General features: G+C 34.7%; 2 protein-coding genes and 1 non-coding gene across 3 annotated transcripts; 2 read left to right on the plus strand and 1 right to left on the minus strand.

The window, feature by feature from the left end:
- Window positions 1-661: 661 nt before the first annotated feature.
- LOC115724792 (sugar transport protein 7-like) lies at window positions 662-2,560 on the minus strand. Its single transcript, XM_030654142.2, has 3 exons — window positions 2,268-2,560; window positions 1,849-2,183; window positions 662-1,758 (listed from the first exon to the last, which is right to left on the minus strand). The coding sequence occupies exons 1-3, from the start codon at window positions 2,374-2,376 to the stop codon at window positions 682-684; spliced, it is 1,521 nt and encodes a 506-aa protein (XP_030510002.1). The 5' UTR covers window positions 2,377-2,560; the 3' UTR covers window positions 662-681.
- A 2,603-nt stretch (window positions 2,561-5,163) lies between these two features.
- On the plus strand, window positions 5,164-8,221 carry LOC133038764 (pentatricopeptide repeat-containing protein At2g37320). Its single transcript, XM_061117054.1, has 2 exons — window positions 5,164-7,444; window positions 7,635-8,221. Exon 1 carries the CDS (start codon window positions 5,800-5,802, stop codon window positions 7,402-7,404), a length of 1,605 nt encoding a protein of 534 aa, XP_060973037.1. The 5' UTR covers window positions 5,164-5,799; the 3' UTR covers window positions 7,405-7,444; window positions 7,635-8,221.
- Window positions 8,222-18,960: 10,739 nt separating this feature from the next.
- On the plus strand, window positions 18,961-19,032 carry TRNAM-CAU (transfer RNA methionine (anticodon CAU)). Its single transcript has one exon. It is a non-coding gene; the product is annotated as a tRNA-Met (tRNA).
- The last annotated feature ends 111 nt before the right edge of the window (window positions 19,033-19,143 follow it).

Consider the following 19,143-nt stretch of genomic DNA (forward strand, 5'->3'; position numbering starts at 1 on the left):
AATCCCAAACTACAGTTCACTTGTGTCTCAATTAAGGTGGAAATTGTTGTAATTAAGACACAAGCAAACTGTTAGTTTGCCACATCAGCAACTAACTTACCTAACCAACTGAATTCGGTTGGTCTCAAATCAGCTGCAACCTTCTCCTATAAAATGGACTCTAGTCTATTGTTTTAGGTACAGTTTTGATGCATTGTTAAGTTGTCTAGTGAGAGAGTAATCTAGAGAGAAGAGACATACATTGAGAGAATTGATTGAGGGATGTTAAAGGGATTGTCCATTCTTGAAATGGCTTCCCTCAAGTGAGGAATTAATGTAACTAGTTTCTGGTTTATACCAGATTGATGTTTTCTGGTTTATGTATCTCTCTCTCTCATTGATTGTAATCAAAGACAATTCAGCAATAAAGATTCTTCTTCATTCAAATCTCTGCCTTATCAATTCTTGGTGAATTCGATTCATTCATTCTCAATTTTTCAGTTCATTGTTAATTGATTGCTTTTAATCACTTGTTCTTGTTCTGTTATTACTCGAATTGTGTTGTTTTCTAGCTGAGTTCTTGCACAACAAACAACATCAATGTTACTATAATACATCTTAAATTAACTATAATACATCTTAAATTAACTAACTCTTGGTATCAACATATGTAGTGGGTTCATTTTTCTTCATTTTTTCTCTTCATGAAAGTATGTGTCCATGCTGTGTAGGCACAATCTTCTTCCAAAACCAGTGTTTTCTCCACACACAAGTCATATCCTCAATAGGAACACCTTTAGTCTCAGGCAAGAACAGACAGACAAAGATGGTCATGATTATGATCCAACCACCATAGAAAATGAATAGTCCAAATTTAAACGCACAAAGTAGAGGCATGAATGACTCTGCCACAACTACAACCATTCCAAAATTCACAGCCACTGTAATGCTTTGTCCAATTGATCTGATCTCCAATGGAAATATTTCACTTGGTATTGTCCAAGCAATAGGTCCCCATGACCACCCAAAAGCTAGAGCAAATACACATATCAAAACCATCACTAGAATAGATAAGCCTTTAGATAAATTTTGATCATCTCCAAGCTTGTTCACCAAGATTATGCCAATTATAACCTGACATATAATCATTACTATTCCACCACTGATAAGTAGAACTCTCCTGCCTAATCTGTCTACTACTGCCATAGATAACAGTGTTGACAAAACAAGTGCTGCACCAACCATAACCGAAGAATAGAAGGAAGATTTTTCACCAAACCCCATGTTTAGAAGCAAGATTGATGAGTAATAGAGTAAAGAATCCATGCCAGTGAGGGCCTGAAATGCTGGCATGAGGATTGCCATTACAAGCTGAGGCCTATTCTTCTTCCAAAATATGCTTCTAAAAGGGGTCTTTACAGTACTAGCAAGTTCACTTGCAGCAACTATGTCTTGAAACTCTTCCTCTACCTCTTCATTTCCTCTGAGTTTCTCTAGCGACCTTCTCCCTTCATCTTTCGAGCCTCGTTGAATTAAGCTGTTGGGTGTTTCGGGCAGGAATTTCGCTCCAACTACCATCAACAAGGCCAAACATGCAACCACCCCAAAGGAGATACTAATCCCTCTGTAGTCAGTCCAACGATGCTCTCCTTCGACTCGAGTGACATAGTTTATGATGTTTGATGCCAACATTCCAAGACATATCGCTAACTGAAACATAAAGTTCAAGCCTCCTCGGTACTTCGCTGGCGCTATCTCAGATAAGTATAGTGGAATCGCCTGCACACAACGAGACTCATTATAAGCCTAATCTCCAAACCAATTGGTAATGAGTGAAATAACGATAATATTTTGGTGTATGCAAAGTACCTGAACTCCAAAACCAACGCCTACACCAGCAAAGATTCGGCCAATAATGATTGCAAGCTGATCAGGACCATATTGGACTAATCGTGGAACAATGGCAATGAGAGTTGCCCCAATAAAATAACTTATTCCACCAACAATCATACTCCTTCTACGTCCATTTTTTCTAGTCACACGAGAAGCTATTAATGTGGCTATTATACCAGGTACATATACAGAAGGGAGATACATTGTATCAGACCCTGCACCATCCTTGCAATACTGGTCTAAATAGTGTTCATTTCTGTACACTAATTCCTCGTTTATGTCTGCTATGCCTTCGTTCAAGGTAGCTCCGCCTGTAACAACCAATATTTAGTTAGATATATAATATGTATGTATGCATGTATTTTTACCATTGACAAAAGTAAGGAAAAGGGTACCTGAAAGTCCAATATAACCAAATAGAAAAGCTCCAATTGAGGCAATAATGGATGTGATAATAAGCTGAACTGTAATGTTTCCTTGGTGTTGTTTAGTAGCTGTAGTCATAGCTCAATTTTTCACTACTAAATAATCTATATTCTATATGTTTGATAAAAAAATTATTTTTTTTATTTTTTTGAGGGTTGAAATTGAGAGAGGAGATATAATGATCAATATTAGGAGCAGTTTTTTCAATAGAAGTAGAACGGAAAAACCAATACAATTTCCTCTGACAACTGCTATATATTTTTTGAAAGATGAAATGGAGATGATATATATATACAATTATTATTATTTTTTTTTAATAAATAAAAACAGGCACGCAGTGGAAGACTTTTTTGTTTGTGGCAACGCAGTGGAAGACTTCAAATGCGTGTTTTTGGTCATTTAGGCATACTTTTTTCAGCAGCGGTGGCACATTGAATTAATTTTCAGCAGCCTCTTTCGTTACATTAAGCCTTTGTATTTATTTGTTCAACCACAAATGTTAAAGGGAAATTTGATTTTATATACTTAAAAAATTAAAATTTTTTATTATTAAACCAAAAACCTAAACCCTAAAAAAACTATGCTTTTTTTTTAAAATTCCAAAAATACCCTCTCACAATTCACCCATTCTCTCTCTCTGCATCATCTCTCTCTCTCTCTATATCTCACATCCCCACCGCCCACCCTCACCACCACCTCCGACCTCCATCCTCCGACCTCCGACCCTCACCACCACCTCCGACCACCCGCACCAACACCCCGACCCAGCCCCACTCTCTCGGACCACACAAAAGTCGCACCCCCTCAGCCCACTCTCTCTTCTTCTCAATGAAATCGCATAAAAAAAAAAAAATTCCCCCGGGTCCGATGGTCGGACCATCGGACCCCATGGTCCGACCATCGGACCTATATGTTTTATTTTTTTTATTTTTTTTCTCGCGTTTTCGAGAGAGGAAGAGAGACCAGTCCGATGGTCGGACCATGGGGTCCGACGGGGTCCGTCCAATCGGACCCCATGGTCCGACCATCGGACCTGGGGGGAATTTTTTTTTTTTCTGCAATTTCAGAGAGAAGAAGAGAGAGTGGGCTGAGGGGGTGCGACTTTTGGGTGGTCCGAGAGAGTGGGGTTGGGTCGAGGGTGTTGGTGCGGGTGGTCGGAGGTGGTGGTGAGGGTCGGAGGTGGTGGTGAGGGTCAGAGGTCGGAGGTGGTGGTGAGGGTGGGCGGTTGGGATGTGAGATAGAGAGAGAGAGAGATGATGCAGAGAGAGAATGAGTGAATTGTGAGGGAGTATTTTTGGGGTTTTGAAAAAAAAGGCATAGTTTTTTTAGGGTTTAGGTTTTTGGTTTAATAATAAAATTTTTTAATTTTTTAAGTATATAAAATCAAAATTCCCAATGTTAAAAGGCGTACTTTTTTTTTTGAGATATTTAAAAGGCATACTTTGTATACGATTATTAATAGGGAAATTTGATCATCTATACTTAAAAAATTTTAATTTTTTTTTAAACCAATACATTTTACACTACAAAAAATATGACACTTTTTTCAAAACCTCAAAAATACCCCCCTCATAACTCAAACCCTTTCTCTCTCCCTGAAACCGAATGAAAAAAAAAAAAAAAAGGCCCAGGTCCGATGGTCGGACCATGGGGTCTGATGGGGTCCGACCAATCGGACCCCATGGTCCGACCATCGGACCACTCTCTCTCTTCCTTTCTCTGAAAACGAATGAAAAAAAAGGCCCCGGTCCGATGTCGGACCCCATGGTCAGACCATCGGACCGGGGCCTTTTTTTTTTTTCATCTGTTTTCAAAGAGAAGGGGGCTGGGGTTGGGGCTTCGACCGCGGTGGAGAAGGGGGCTGGGGCTTCGACCGTCGTTGGGGTTGGGGCGGCGATTCGTGGGTGCCGTGGGTTGAGCGGGGGTTGGGGTTTTCGTGGGTGTCGTGGGTTGAGCGTGGGTGAGAGTCGTCGGGGTTGGGGTTTTCGTGGGTGAGGGGTGGTGGCTGCCGTGGGTTGCTCGTGGGTGAGGGTGGTGGCTGCCGTGGGTTGCTCGTGGGTGAGGGTGGTGGGTGCCGTGGGTTGATCGTGGGGGGTTGATGAGTTGAGAGAAAGTCGGCTGAGAGTTTGAGGGAGGAGAGAGAAAGGGTTTGAGTTATGAGGGGGTATTTTTGGGGTTTTCAAAAAATTGTCATATTTTTTGTAGTGTAAAATGTATTGGTTTAAAAAAAAAAATTAAATTTTTTAAGTATAAAAAATTAAATTTCCCTATTAATATAATTAAGTATGTAAAAATTACATAATATATAAAAAAAATTATAAAAATGTTTCTCCAAAAAAGAAAATTATAAAAATATTTTAAATAAATAAATAAAAATATGTTAAAATATTTTGAATACAATTAAATATAAATTAGAAAGAAATTTGGTTATTTTTTTTTTTTTTTGTAATGTAAGAAATTTAGTTAATTGATAAATAAAAAATAGGCTAATTAGTAATTTTTCTCCCTAAATTTTGACATGTAGTAAATCGTGCTATTCAACTTTTTTGGCCGTTAAAAATTCTCCCAAACTATGAAGATTGTTAAATTTAAGAACTTTTGTCTAATTTCATTCAATTTAGTGTTTCAGTAATTATTTATGTACTAAATTATGCTCCCTAAACTTTGATATCTACCAAATCATGTCCCTCAAACTTTGATATGTATTAAATCATGACCTTTAAACTTTCATTCATGTTAGAATTTTTTTATTTAACAATCTAGGAGAATTTTTAACCGCGAAAAAAATTCAGGGGCACGATTTAGTACAGAAAAAAATTACTAATTAGCCTAAAAAAAAATATATATATATATTTTTTAAGTATTTATCCCAATTTTTGTGATATTTGGACTCCATTCTCTCCTTCCAACACCGGAATCCTGAGTCCATCTCCGATTCCGGAAACGTATTCATCAGTGGATAAATTTCGTCTCTGAAAGCCTTAATTTTCTTCGTGAAAAGGGAGAGTACTCACTTGCCTTTGAGGTTCACTCTTATCTTCCATTTCAATTAATCTTCGAAATCGAAAATATTTAAGCTTTTCTTTTCTGGGATTATATCTTTTGTTAGTAAAAATTGGCTTTTCTTTTTGGGTTACTGATAGTGTAATCATGTTGACCTGACGAGGTTATTATTTTTAAGAATCACACTGTCTCAGTTAATCTGTTCTTTTTTTTTTTTTGAATACTTTTTTGTATAATTGTGTAGAATCTGTCTGTTTATTGAACATTAATTCTTGTTTTGATAATTTGGGAGTAAGAGTCTCAATTTCTAAAAGCCCAGATGTAAGCAGCTTTGAAAGGACCCTTATATGAGCTCTACTTATTAAGCTTTTTCAATGGACAATCAACGCAATGTGAAGAAGCGTATTTCGGATTGGTTTGTTTATTATTTAAAAAAAGCTATCAAATTGGACAGAATGTGTCAATCCAATTCAGAATGGGTTGCATAGCTTTCAATTCATGGCTTTTACATGTAACACTGCTATTCACTTGTGTTTTTGGAAGAAACTTTCTTATGTCATGCTGCCAATAAAATCTCCATGCTTGAGGTCGTTCTCTTCCCATACTTCTACTCATAAATTTGAGAGGAGAAAAAGTTTAGCTAAGGCACTCAGAGTGCTCGACATAATTAGCCCGAAAACCAGTATTGTATGTCCTCGTGAAGGCCATCTTCGCCTAATCAAGGACATTTTGAATCCAACTTCAGAACAAATTAGGCCCCAACATCTGAGCAATGATTTTGGTTTGCCTAGTTCAAGTTCATCAGACAAGATAATTGATGTGTTTGATAAGGTACTTGAATCTACTTCTGTTTTTCATCAACCTTCCCATGAGAGTTTAAGGATTGATGCAACCGTATTGTCATCTGTGTTGAGTTCATGTGCGTTCAAACGCAATCATTGTGTTGGTGTTCAATATCATTGTGTAGCTATAAAACTTGGGTTTGTTGAAAATGTGTATGTTGGAAGTTCTCTAGTCAGTTTGTATAGCAAATGCAATGAGTTAGACAATGCTCATAGAATTTTTCTAAAAATGCCTGTGAGAAATGTAGTTTCATGGACAGCTATTATCAATGGCTTTGCACAAGAGTGGCAGATTGGTGTTTGCTTGGAGCTATTCCACTCAATGAGGATGTCAAACTTAAGACCTAATGATTTCACTTTCGCAAGTCTTCTGAGTGCTTGCTCGGGTAGTGGGGCCCTTGGACAAGGGAAGAGTCTCCATTGTCAAGCAATTCAAATGGGGTTTGATTCCCACATTCACATTTCTAACTCTCTCATCTCACTGTATTGCAAATGTGGAACTATTGAGGATGGTTTTTACATATTTAGTACTTTACATACTAAAGATACTGTATCGTGGAACTCTATGATAGTAGGGTACGCCCAACATGGGCATGCTTCACAGGCGATTGGTCTATTTGAAGAAATGAAGAAGCAAAATGTGAAAGTTGATGCTATCACCTTTCTCGGTGTTCTCTCTGCATGTCGACATGTGGGTCTCGTTAAAGAAGGTCGGTTGTATTTTAATATGATGGTTGAACATGGTGTAGAGCCAGAACTAGATCACTATTCATGTGTTGTTGATCTTCTTGGTCGAGCTGGGTTATTAGAAGAGGCTAAAAATGTCATTGCAGGGATGCCTTTTCCTCCAAATGCTGTTATTTGGGGATCTTTGCTATCATCCAGTCGGCTTCATAAGAGTGTATGGTTTGGGATTGAGGCTGCAGAGAGTAAGCTATCACTGGAACCAAGTTGTGCTGCAACCTACCTGCAATTGGCAAACCTCTATGCTAGCGTGGGACGCTGGGATCATGCGGCTAGGATTCGAAAACTAATGAAAGATAAAGGGCTGAAAACAAGTCCAGGTTATAGTTGGATTGAAATTAACAATGTCGTTTACAAGTTTAGAGTAGAAGATAGATCAAACACCCGAATGGTTGATGTTCTTTCAGTTCTAGACAGTTTGTCAGATCACATGGAGACGGGCTATGACCCTAAAATGCCTGAGGAGGATACATTTCATTCTCATTTGCTCTATTATGAGGATTGCTTTGTTAAGTAGCAGCAATAAAAATGCAGAACTTTGGATATTTACACGTTTGGTATGCCTTTCCAGTATATGGCATATGCTTCCTTCTTTGCTTTCATGTCTATCTGATTCCTCAGTGTTTTCGATACTGAACACTAACAGTCACATTAAACTCTGGAACATAGAGTTGATGATTTAAATCAAAGTTTCAAACTCTGCAGAGAGCTTCCAAGTTCTGACTCAATTGTTTGTGAGTTGTGCAGTGACAAATGTTTGCCTTCAAGATTCCCAGGGGTGTCGCGAACCAACAATACAAGTCATCTTGGAAATGCGTTGGCACCACCTCTGATATAAAAGTTGAAATTTCCTTGCACATTCAGAAAGATGGATTAAACCAGTTGAGTTTGTTGGGCCATCAAGATGGAAAACGTTGAGAAAATTATATGGTCCTTGAAATTATAAGCAGAGGAAGTAACTGTCTTACAGACAAATCTCAACAACACCAAGCGTGATAATACAATCTCAATAACATGGAATATTTCTTTGATGGAGGCATAGAGAACGACTTCGAGACAAAAACAAACTCGGCTTGTGATTAAGCTGTTCTTGGCTTTCATGTTTTCTTGTCACAGACTAACAGAAGCTAAAGTGAGGCTAAACAAAACTTAGCAGGTACAGACCGATGATATCAACAACTATTTTATACATACATTAGCTTTTTTTTTTTTTTTTGTGCAATTTCATCTTCACAATCTGTCAAGAATTATGTCTATTGAATGTGATTCTCTGTAAGTAACAAAGTTATTCATACGTCTTGTCTTATGATATGGTTGGGTGTTTTCTCTCTAAAGTTGTGACTGTGTATTCTTATTTTAATACCTTTTATTGTGAGTTTTGTCTAAATGGAAGATCAATATGCAACAATCAATTTGGGTGGGGATGAAGAGGGATATCTGATGTATGATGGAGGATTGAAGGACCTATCAGATATTGATGATTGATGGTGTTTAGTGAGTAGTTTTCTCACAGATAGAACAATCGATTTTCAAGCAATGCAGCACAAAATGACTTCTTTATGGAGACTGGTTCATGGTTTATTTGTTAAGGAATTAGAATCGAATCCATTTTTTTTAGTTTTATCACGATATGGATATCGAAAGAGTAATGGGAAAGAGTAATGGAAGGAAGTCCCTGGACATTCGATAGGATTTCATTAGTGTTTCAAAGAATGAAGGTTGGTGATGATCCACGAGTGCTCTCTTTGAATAAGCTTGATTTCTGGGTTCAGTTATATAACATGGTTTTTAGTTTTAAATTAGCCAAGGTGGTGCGAGACATTACCAACTATATTGGGGAGTTTGTCGAAACTGATCCCAATAATTTCACTAGGGTTTGGAGAGATTATTTACGTGTGCAAGTTTCGGTTTGAGTCGACTTACCCCTAAAGAGAAGAATGAAGTTAGAGATGACTAATGGTTTGATGTGCTGGGCTAATTTAAATATGAAGATCTAACAATCTTTTGCTTTGTTTGTGGTATATTTGGCCATTCAGAGCGGTTTTGTGAAAATGTCTTTGATACACAACAACATCTATTAGTCAAACCATATGGGATGGAGATGAAAGCACCACTAAGGAGAAGGAATGACACCATTGGAGCGAAGTGGTTTCGGCTTAGAATAGCTACAAAAAATGGCCTTTCTACATCGAAGAGACAATTGGGAACGGAGGTTCGGCAACCCACTGAAGTTAATGCTAACGTCTTGATAGATTGCCAACAATCAAGGGATTTTAGGCTCTAAATTTTCAAAAATATTGGATAGAGATTGGAGGATCATTCTTTAGGCCAAAAGATAGTTATTATGCCAGCTGAGTAAATAAATTCTGAAATAGGAAAATCATTATTATGAGTGGATGATGATGTGGATGCTTGTATTTTGGAAAATGGGCTTCGGTTTGTTGACCCAAAAAAGAGAGTGGATTTAGCCAACACTAATGGGCCTACTTATCTAGATGTGGAAATGGGTGGGGAGCAAAATGAAGGGGTATCTGAAGTTGATGTGGTTGTTAAGTTCATTCCTAGAGAATTAACAAAAAACTTGAATGGGGCGGGTTTTGTCTCCCAGACTCGCCAAACATTATGAATGTTCTAAATTGGAATTGTCGTGTGCTTGTGAACCTATGGACATTTCAATTCCTAAAGGAGATTGTATTTCAAAAGAAACTCGATTTTATTTTTCTTTGTGAAACTAAGTGTATGAAGAATAGAGTTAGTTGGGTGGACTGTAATTTGAGCTTTGAAGGCATGTTTTGTGTAGAGGCTTAGGGAAAGGGAGGTGGACTTGCTTTACTGTGGAGGTTGGAGGGTTATTGTCATGAGCTATTTACAGAACCATATTGACCTGAATGTTACCATGAAGGATTCAAGAAATTGGCATTTGACTGGGATGAATGGTGAACCACGAAGACACCTTTGTCACAATTCGTGGAATCTTTTCAGAGAACTTCGGGATAGAGATGATGGTCCCTGGTGTGTGATAGGGGATCTGAATAATGTTGCAAGTGCTGAAGATAAGAGAGGGGGTAACACTTATCCAAGATCGTCGATTGATGGTTTCCAACAGGTTCTCCATGAGTGTGATTTGGTGGACTTAGACTTGCTGGGTTATCCTTTCACCTGGGAGAAAAACTGGAGAAGAGATGATTGGATTGAAGTTAGACTTGATAGAGCCTTGGTTAACTCTTTTTGGTCACAACTTTTCCTAATGCCAAACTTCATAATCTTCAACATTCTCCCTCAGACCATAGCCCTATTTTTCTTGAACCATTTATTCATTTTAATTTTTTCGGCAATCGACGATTTAGATTTGAAAACGCTTGGCTAAAGGAACCGATGTGCTATCAAATTGTTCGAGATTGTTGGGATGATTTTGTAGGTATCGAAATTGGTGAAAAAGTTAATTCTTGTGCGGTTAAACTTCCAGAATGGGTAAAGTCGATTATTGGAAACTTAAGCAGTGTTTAAAAGATTGTAAAAATAAGCTCAATATGTTGAAGAATAAGCACGACAATGCTTCTGTTCATTAATAGAAAGAGGTAAAAAAAAAAGGTTGTTTGAGAATCTAAATTAGAGGGAGATTTTTTAGAAGCAAAGATCGAAATAATTTTAGCTAAAAGATGGTGACCATAACAATAAGTTTTTTCATGTTGCTGCTAATACTCCTAGAAGTAATAATTTAATTTAGAAATTGAAGAATGAGTATGGGCAGTGGGTGGATTGGGAGACATGTTTAGAGGTTAATTATTTTAATGCTCTCTTTGCTAGCTCGGGTTCAAGATTTAGAGAGGCGATCGATTGTGTGGGTACCTCGGTTACTGATGAAATGAATAAGATGTTGAATCAGCTAGTGTGTGAAGAAGAGGTTAAAAAAGTTTTGTTTCAGATGCACCTCGATAAAAGTTTGGGTCATGATGGCATGACCCCTACTTTCCATCAAAAGTGTTGGTCCATTGTTGGTGGTGATGTAGTCAAGATGGTTCAGCGATTCTTTTTAGATGGAATGTTCCGTGATAACTGCCATGAGGCTAATGTGGTTTTGACACCAGAAAAGAAAAATCCTAGAAGTATGACAGATCTTAGGTTGATTGCTTTGTGTAACATTTTATACAAAGTAATTACCAAGATTATGGCTAATAGAATGAAGCCTTTATAGATAGGTTCATTGCTGATACCCAAAGTGCCTTTATTTCAGGAAATTAATCACTGACAATGTTATGGTATCTTTTGAGATTTTTCATTATTTAAAGAGAAAGAGACAAGAAAAAGATGGCTACATGGCATTTAAATTGGATATGAGCAAGGCCTATGATAGAATAGGGTGGGATTTTTTTAGAAGCAATCTTGTTAAAAATGGGATTTGCAACAAGTTGGGTGAGTTTAATTCTCAAATGTGTGACCTCAACCACTTATTCTATTGTTCATGGAGGCCGTGAGATGGATCCAGTAGTCCCTAGAAGGGGAATCAGACAAGAAGACTCACTTTCTCTTAATATTTTCATTCTGTGTGTGGAAGGTTTGTCAGCTTAAATCAAAAAATATGAAAGGAAAAGTTGGATTCATTGGTGTAAAGTGGCAAAAGGGGCTTTGCGAGTATCGCATATGCTATTCGCGATTGATAGTTATCTGTATTGCAAGGCAACAATAATGGAAGATTTGTGAATTCAAGAATTACTAAGAATGTTTGAATAAGCTTTGGTGCCAAAAGTTAATTTGGGGAAGTCTTCAATCTTTTTTAGTGCTAATATGGACACTAATTTAAGGAATCAAATTTGTATTTTGCTTCAGATGATGATGGAGGATGAAAACAATCGGTATTTGGGTCTTCCAAGTACAATGGAAAGAAACAAGACTGCAATTTTGGGGTATCTTAAAGAAAGGGTCAAAAAGAGGGTGCAGGATTCTAAATTTCTTTCGAAGGCTGGAAAGGAGGTTCTTATTAAAACAGTGGCTCAAGCCCTCCCTTGCTATGCCATGAGCGTGTTTCTTCTTTCTTTGGAGATCACTATGGATATGGAACAACATATGGTGAAATTTCAGTGGAAGACTCCCAATTCTAAAGATAAAAGCATTCATTGGAAGTCTTGGGACTGTTTGTGTAGTCATAAAATTGTTAGGGGAATGAGTTTTAGGAATCTAAGGGATTATAACCTTGCTCTTTTAGGAAAACAAAGTTGGAGGTTTTCGACTCGGCCTAATTCCTTAGTGATCGAAGTTTTCAAAGCTTGATATTTTTCAGGGGTTACTTTTCTCATGACTCAATTGGGTAATAATCCAAGTTTTGTTTGGAAAAGTATTCTAGAAACCTAAGAGCTAGTTCGACAATGTATTAGATGGTGTGTTGGAGATGGGAAAAGCATTGTTGTAATTGGAGAGCCTTGGTTACCCGTTGATGAAAATTCCTATGTGATCTCGGATCATCTTGCAATATCTAGTGCTACTGTTGCTAATTTAATGGTGGAAAATGGCAATGGCTAGGACTTGGAATTACTAGGTGACTTGTTTGAAGATAGAGATGTGGACCTTATTAAAAGAATTCTTCCACGACAATCTTCCCCTGATCAATTTTTTTGATTTTTTGAATTATCTAGCAATTTACAGTTAAAAGTGCATACAATTTGATTTAAAAGATAAAAAATAACTGGTTCAAAGTGGAGGCATCTGCTTTTTGGAAGTGCTTATGGAGCCTTAATGTTCCACTAAGGTTAAGAACCTAATGTGGGGAGGGGGCTCTCATTATTTTCATACTATGACAATGCTTTACTCTAAAAGAGTAAATGTGTGTCTTTTATGTCCGATTTGTGGCTTTGAAAATGAAACGATTTTGCATTGTTTAGTAACATGCCAGGCACTTGCAAGTTGCTTGGAGAGAGTCAGAATTGGAAATATGATTACAGATGGTATGTCCTTCTTGAATTTGTGTGCTACAACTTTCAAGAATATAGATGACGAGAAGAGATGTTTGGTGACTTTCTATGTTGGGCTATATGGGGAGCAAGAAATGGCAAAGTTTGGAATCATAAATCTACAAACGCTTTGAATATGTATTCTTCTACTGTTAGTTTCTTTGATCAATGGAAAGCTACTCCAAATTATGGATGTTGAATCATCTCAGATTGGTTTGGTAGCCGAGGATGGAGCTGAGCAGTGGTGTGTACCGTTTGGTGATATTATCAAAGTCAACGTGGATGCAGCGATATTTGGAGAGTCTCATAGTTTTGGGGTTGGTATGGTGGCCCATGACAGCCATGGCTTCCTGCTAGAAGGGTGTACTCAGTTATTTCAAGGGGTGGTAAGGCCAGAAATTGTAGAAGCAATAGGGGTTCTCGAAGCATTAAGTTGGATAAAGAGGAATCAATGGCAGGAAGTGTTTCTTGAAACCGACTGTTTAGTGGTGGTACAAGCATTACGAAGTTCAGTTGCAATGTTATCTTTGTTTGGTTCAATCATTGAAGAATGTGAAAATTTGCTTGTAAGTTTGGAAAATATTGTTATTTATTTTGTTAAGCGTTCAACAAACTCAGTAGCTTGTTCCTTTGCAAGAACCTCTAGTTTATATCTTGATCGCAGTTTTAGTTTGGGAAATATCCTAATCAATTTTCTAGCTTGTTTGGTACCAGAGGTTAATCTTTAATAAAGTTTGATTACCTTTTCCAAAAAAAAAAAACAAAATTATTCATAAACAACACAATTATGTAATTAGATTTTCTTAGTTTCCTCAACTTTGAGATAATGAATTTTTGTTTAATTGATTTCATATTGAAGCTGAAAACCATTTATTGTGCATATCATTCCAATTAATTATGGTGGCATTTAGTAACAATTTTTAAATCAATTTTTTGTTTTTAAATCAAAAATATGTTTTATAAAACTGTTTTCATTTTTCAATTTTTAATTAAAAATCAATATTTTGAAAACAAAAAAAAAATTATTTTTAATATTTTTTTAAATATTTTTTTTCTTAATCAATATTTTGTTTACCGACCGGACCCGGACCCAAACCCCCCCCCCCCCCCCCACGACCCTGGCACTGAACCCGACCTGTGACCTGAACCCGAATCTGACTTCGGACTTATACCAAACTTAAATAAAATTAAAAAATGAAAATGAAAATAAACTTTGCAGAACACACTTTTATTTTCTGTTTTAAAATTAAAAAACAAAAGTAGTTACAGAACGCATTTTTGTTTTTCTAAAACAAAAATGTTAAAATTTTACTTTCATTTTGTGATTAAAAAATTAGAAAACAAAAGTGTTACCAAACGGCACCTTAGTGTTCCGAGAAAAGAATCAAATGTTTATTCTCAAAAAAGAAAAAAATCTGAGATGGTATTCTCCAAATTTTAAAAATTTTGTTTTTGAAAAACAAAAATGCGTTCTGTAACCACTTTTGTTTTTCAATTTTAAAAACAGAAAACAAAAGTGGGTTCTGTAAAGTTCATTTTTATTTTTATTTTTTTGATTTTATTTACGTCAGGTTTAGGGCCGTGATCAGATTCAGGTTCAAGTCAGAGGTCGGGTTCAGCGCCAGGGCCGAAGGGGGGATTTGGGTCCGAGTCTAATCGATGTCCAAAATATTGATTAAGAAAAAAAAATTGTTTAAAAAAATATTGAAAGTGATTTTTTTTTTTTTAAAAAAAAAAATTTGATTCTCAATTTAAAAATTGAAAAGTAAAAACAGTTTTATAGAACGTGTTTTTGAAAAATATTTTCACTTTTTCAATTTTAAAAACAGAAAACTGATTAAAAAAGTGTTACCAAACGTCACCTAGATTTCTCTCTTTGTTTGTTAATTTGTTTGTTTTTTTAAATGAAAAACTCTTGTGATTTTGCACACAAACAAAACGCACACTTAATACTTGCTATTGAAGATGATGTTGTTAATGATGGAGGTTAGAAACTGAGCTGAAAAATTAGAAATCAAAACCCTAAGCTCTGACTGTGAGAAAGGTAAAAAAAATAGAGGAGGGAAGAAGAAAGGATATACTAAAATAGGGAGAAGAAAGAGAGATATGGTGAAAACGGCAGTAGAAATGACAGTTCTTAGGTTTTTATTAGTACTATTTTTAGGTTGATTTTAGTGTATTTTTAAATAGTTTTACTCTTATTTTGTGTAATTTTACGCTTTTGGTAGTTGTTATTTTGCAGGTTTAGTGTAGAAAAAAAAATAGAGAAATATTGAAAAAATATATAAAAAAAAAAGACAAATAAATCAACTCTCGGGGCAAGAGCACAAGGATTTTAATTCAAGAAAAAAATCCAAAAGTTTCAGTGCGTTTGGAGCTCTTAAGGGGAAAAATTAAAAATAGTGGAAGAGCCCCTTAACACTACAATTCCATGTCAGGGCATTAAAAGGTCAAAATTTGACAGAGAGGATCGATTTTGACCAAGGTATGGGCGCACCTCAACACTGAATCTTAGTATTGAGGCAGAGATTCGTAAGGAGCTTGCTGCCTAAAAACTGGGGGTTAATGCCTCGACACTGATGGTTAGTATCGAGGCCCGTATATAGAAAAAATTAAGAAATATCAACATAGCACACGGGTCGCGACACTAAGGGCCCAGTGTAGCGGCCCGCCCCCTTGGAATTTGAAAATTGGATATTTTTTCTATATTTTTTTTATCCTTTTCCGGCTATAAAAAGAAGTGGATCTTCACACTTTTCATCAAGCAATTAGAGAGTACGAGTTTGATAGAAACAAAGTGACCGAGAAGGCTTTTCAACGGAGTTTTTCAATAATTTATTATAATCTATTTTCTTCTTATGTTCTTACTTAATTTGTGTCGAATTGTTACGATAAATAAGAGTAGCTAAACAGTTATTAGGGTATTGATGGATATTATTTGACATTTGTTTATAACTTTAATATGATTTGGTTCTTCCTCAATTTTCTATGTGTTCTATTTCATTCGTTCTTAATTCTTTTGATTGCCTGACCATCAATTAAATGTTTATAATTTTGATACGAGATTTAAAAAGTGAGTGTCAATTGTGCTATAGTGAATATGAATAAATTTTGATATAGGACGAGAGTACTTATGTTGTTTGGATAGCTTATAGGTTTCTGTGTTTAATGTCTTTTACATGTTTAAATTTATCACGAAAGTAGAAAATTTACATGTGATTGAGATTTATATATTTGAGAAGACTATAAATTACTCGAGTAAACTTGTTATTGCATAGAAAGTAGTAATAAGAATTGAATTATATTAGACCATAATAAATAGATATAATGGAAATCAATAACCCAAGTTCTAATCATTGTTAATTCACACATTAATTTACTTGTTTTCTATTTTTATTGCTTTTAGTTTTAATTTTCTATTAAAATTTTGATTCTACCAATAGAAGTAAAAGTGTAATTTTAACGTACTTAACTACAATTTATGTGAGTTCAATTTTATCTGTGTGAGTAATACTTACAATAGATACGTACACTTGCGTGTTAAAATATCCACAACAGCAGTAGAACACTCAAGTGTTTCGTGCATGCAAATAGCTAGGCTAGACCCTATTTTTCAATATTTTATTATATTTTTGTTTTTAATAAAATTAAAGGAAAAAGAATGAAAAAGATAAAATATAGTATTGATAAGTTAATTATGGCATAAAAAAGGCCCTAAAAAAATAAATAGAACAAAAAACTTATATTCTATTAATATTATTTAATTATATTTTAAAAAAGTAAACCCTTAAATAAATTTTTACATAATTAAAATGGAGAAGAATTTACTGTGAATTCAAAATAAATTACTGAACATATCTTTATATATTAAAAGTGTCTATTTAACGACATTTCTTGGTTTAAAGATACTTAAAAATAAAAGAATATTCTGTTAAATTTAACGATTAGGTTTGATCTCCCGTTAACAAATAAACTCAATAATTAAAACCAAAAAATTAAATAATCTTTTAAATATTAATAATCTCTTTTTAAATTAAAAAAATCATTTTAGCCACATATCTCTCTAACAAACCTATCTTAGGAGAATATTAATAATTTTTTAAGATTTATATTCAAATTTTATATTCTGTTTCACTTTAAATTGTAATAGGCATTTCTATGTTAGGGAACTCTTTTTGGTTATAAAAAAAAGCATTTAAATTGCGATTGTGAAAAATCCTTTTCATTCTCGTTGTTTTCCAATTTTAAGTATTCACTACCCTTTTCTCATCTTGAAAGTACTCAAGGAAAGAAGAAATTGAAGTGCCCAGAAAGAGATCGATTGCCAAGATTTTATTGCAAGAACGATCGTCAAACTCATAACAATTAAGAATTCGATCAGGTTTTCTATATGAAAAATTCGATCAGGTTAGCGCTAAGAAATTTAAATTTTGTCATGAAAATTCTGGAATAATAGCTGGGCATTGCAAATCATTGGTGGCGACTTGCACTATTTGAGTTCTTCCTAAGGTATTTCTTCCTTATTGTGATCTTCATTGAAGAGTTATTGGTTTTCTATGTAATAGTGATTGTTCCTTATATTCCATCAGGAGGGGATTCTTCTTAGTCTATGTTTATGTAATGGCTTCCGTGAAATTTTCTTATAAATAAAAAATAGTAAAGTTCTCCATTTTTCAAAATTGTTCTCTGTTTTTTTTCTTTCTTATTGGTTGGTGTTAATTCGCCCCGATGATTCAAGTGTCATGGTTTAGCAGAAATACCACTTCTATCTTTGTGTGATTGCAGATATACCACTTCTGTCATTGACCCACTTTTTAGCTTTATAAATGCAGATGTTCATATAATATTAACACTTTACAGAATATTTATAGATATAAACTTACATTACAATGCTATGTTAAAAAAAGAACTAAATAGAATAATCTACTACTCCAATAATAAATTTATTTATAATTTTATAATTACACTAATATTATTTTAATACATTATTAAATAATATTTCAAATATAAATATTTAATTTTTTCAAACAAAAAATTTTTATCTTTAAAAATAAAATATATTCAAAATCTTAAAAAGTATCTTAAATGAAACTAGCAATACGTGGTTCGGCACGTACATTCACCTAGTACATTCATATATGGTAACATTCATGTGGAGCATGTGTTTTTATATTTATAATAAATCTTTAAATTTTGTTAGTGGGAATAATTGTTAGGAAATTTAAATTTTCTTTGAAGAATTTAAACTTAAGTTTTGAGTATTTAAATGCTAAAATAAAAATTAAAGAGACAAAATTATAATTATAACTGGTATATTCATTCTATAGATTAAACATTCTTTTAAGTAATTACTACTTTATGTTTCCAAAAAAAAACAAAGTCATTATTACTTTTAATTTAAATGAAATAAAGACAGAATCTAGGGCTGTACAAAAAAATTTATAAACTGCCTAAACCGAATAACCCGCCCAAACCGAACCGAAAAAACCGATAAAAATTACAAACCGAAATAACCCGAAAAAATTACAAACCGCCCAATCTGTTAATTGGGCGGGTTGAAAATAGGTCCAACCCGCCCAATTAAACCGACCAACCCGACCAACCCGATTTTGCACTTTTATTTTTTTTTTAAACTTTTTATTATTATATATAATATAAATGATTAAATATATAATAATATAAAGTTATATACTTAATTATTAGTTTTAAAGTCATATATATGGTATTGTACTTTGGTGGAATGTGATATTTTTAATTTATTTTTAAAATTTTTGTTAATTTTGACTTTAAAACTAAAAAAAAAAAAAAAATTGGCCGGTTTTGGCGGGTTAACCCGACCAAACCGCCCAAACCGTTGGTCGGTTTACATTTTTTTTTTATTTTTAAATTGGGCGGGTTGCACTTAAATTTTAGCAACCCGAACTTTAGATTGGGTTAGAAAATATATAGGATAAACCGCCCAAACCGACCGATGTACAGTCTAATCTTTTCCAAATAACTTCTTTCACGGGTCACTTTGCAAAACTTAAAGGTAAAAGGACCAGACTGGAAAACACGAACAATTATACGAAGAAAAGTGCATACATACAAATAAGGTTAAATATTATGTCAAACAATAGATATCACAAATCAGAGTGGCGCAGCGGAAGCGTGGTGGGCCCATAACCCACAGGTCCCAGGATCGAAACCTGGCTCTGATATTGAGTAGCTAATCCGCTTAAGCCAAATTTTTTTTTGCTCTTATACCTTTTATTTCATTCAAAAGTTTTTGGTTTCACATAGGAATCTTTCATTAATATACTCAAAGTAAA

Source organism: Cannabis sativa, chromosome 6, assembly GCF_029168945.1.
Source record: "Cannabis sativa cultivar Pink pepper isolate KNU-18-1 chromosome 6, ASM2916894v1, whole genome shotgun sequence".
NCBI lineage: Eukaryota > Viridiplantae > Streptophyta > Magnoliopsida > Rosales > Cannabaceae > Cannabis > Cannabis sativa.

What these genes read in the sequence shown, in the direction of transcription:
- LOC115724792 (XM_030654142.2), bottom strand. Translation starts at nt 2,376, where the DNA reads ATGACTACAGCTACTAAACAACACCAAGGAAACATTACAGTTCAGCTT. An exon ending in TGGTTATATTGGACTTTCAG is followed by an intron (nt 2,184 to 2,267) that starts GTACCCTTTTCC and finishes TGGTTGTTACAG; the next exon opens with GCGGAGCTACCTTGAACGAA. An exon ending in GCGTTGGTTTTGGAGTTCAG is followed by an intron (nt 1,759 to 1,848) that starts GTACTTTGCATA and finishes CGTTGTGTGCAG; the next exon opens with GCGATTCCACTATACTTATC.
- LOC133038764 (XM_061117054.1), top strand. Translation starts at nt 5,800, where the DNA reads ATGGCTTTTACATGTAACACTGCTATTCACTTGTGTTTTTGGAAGAAA.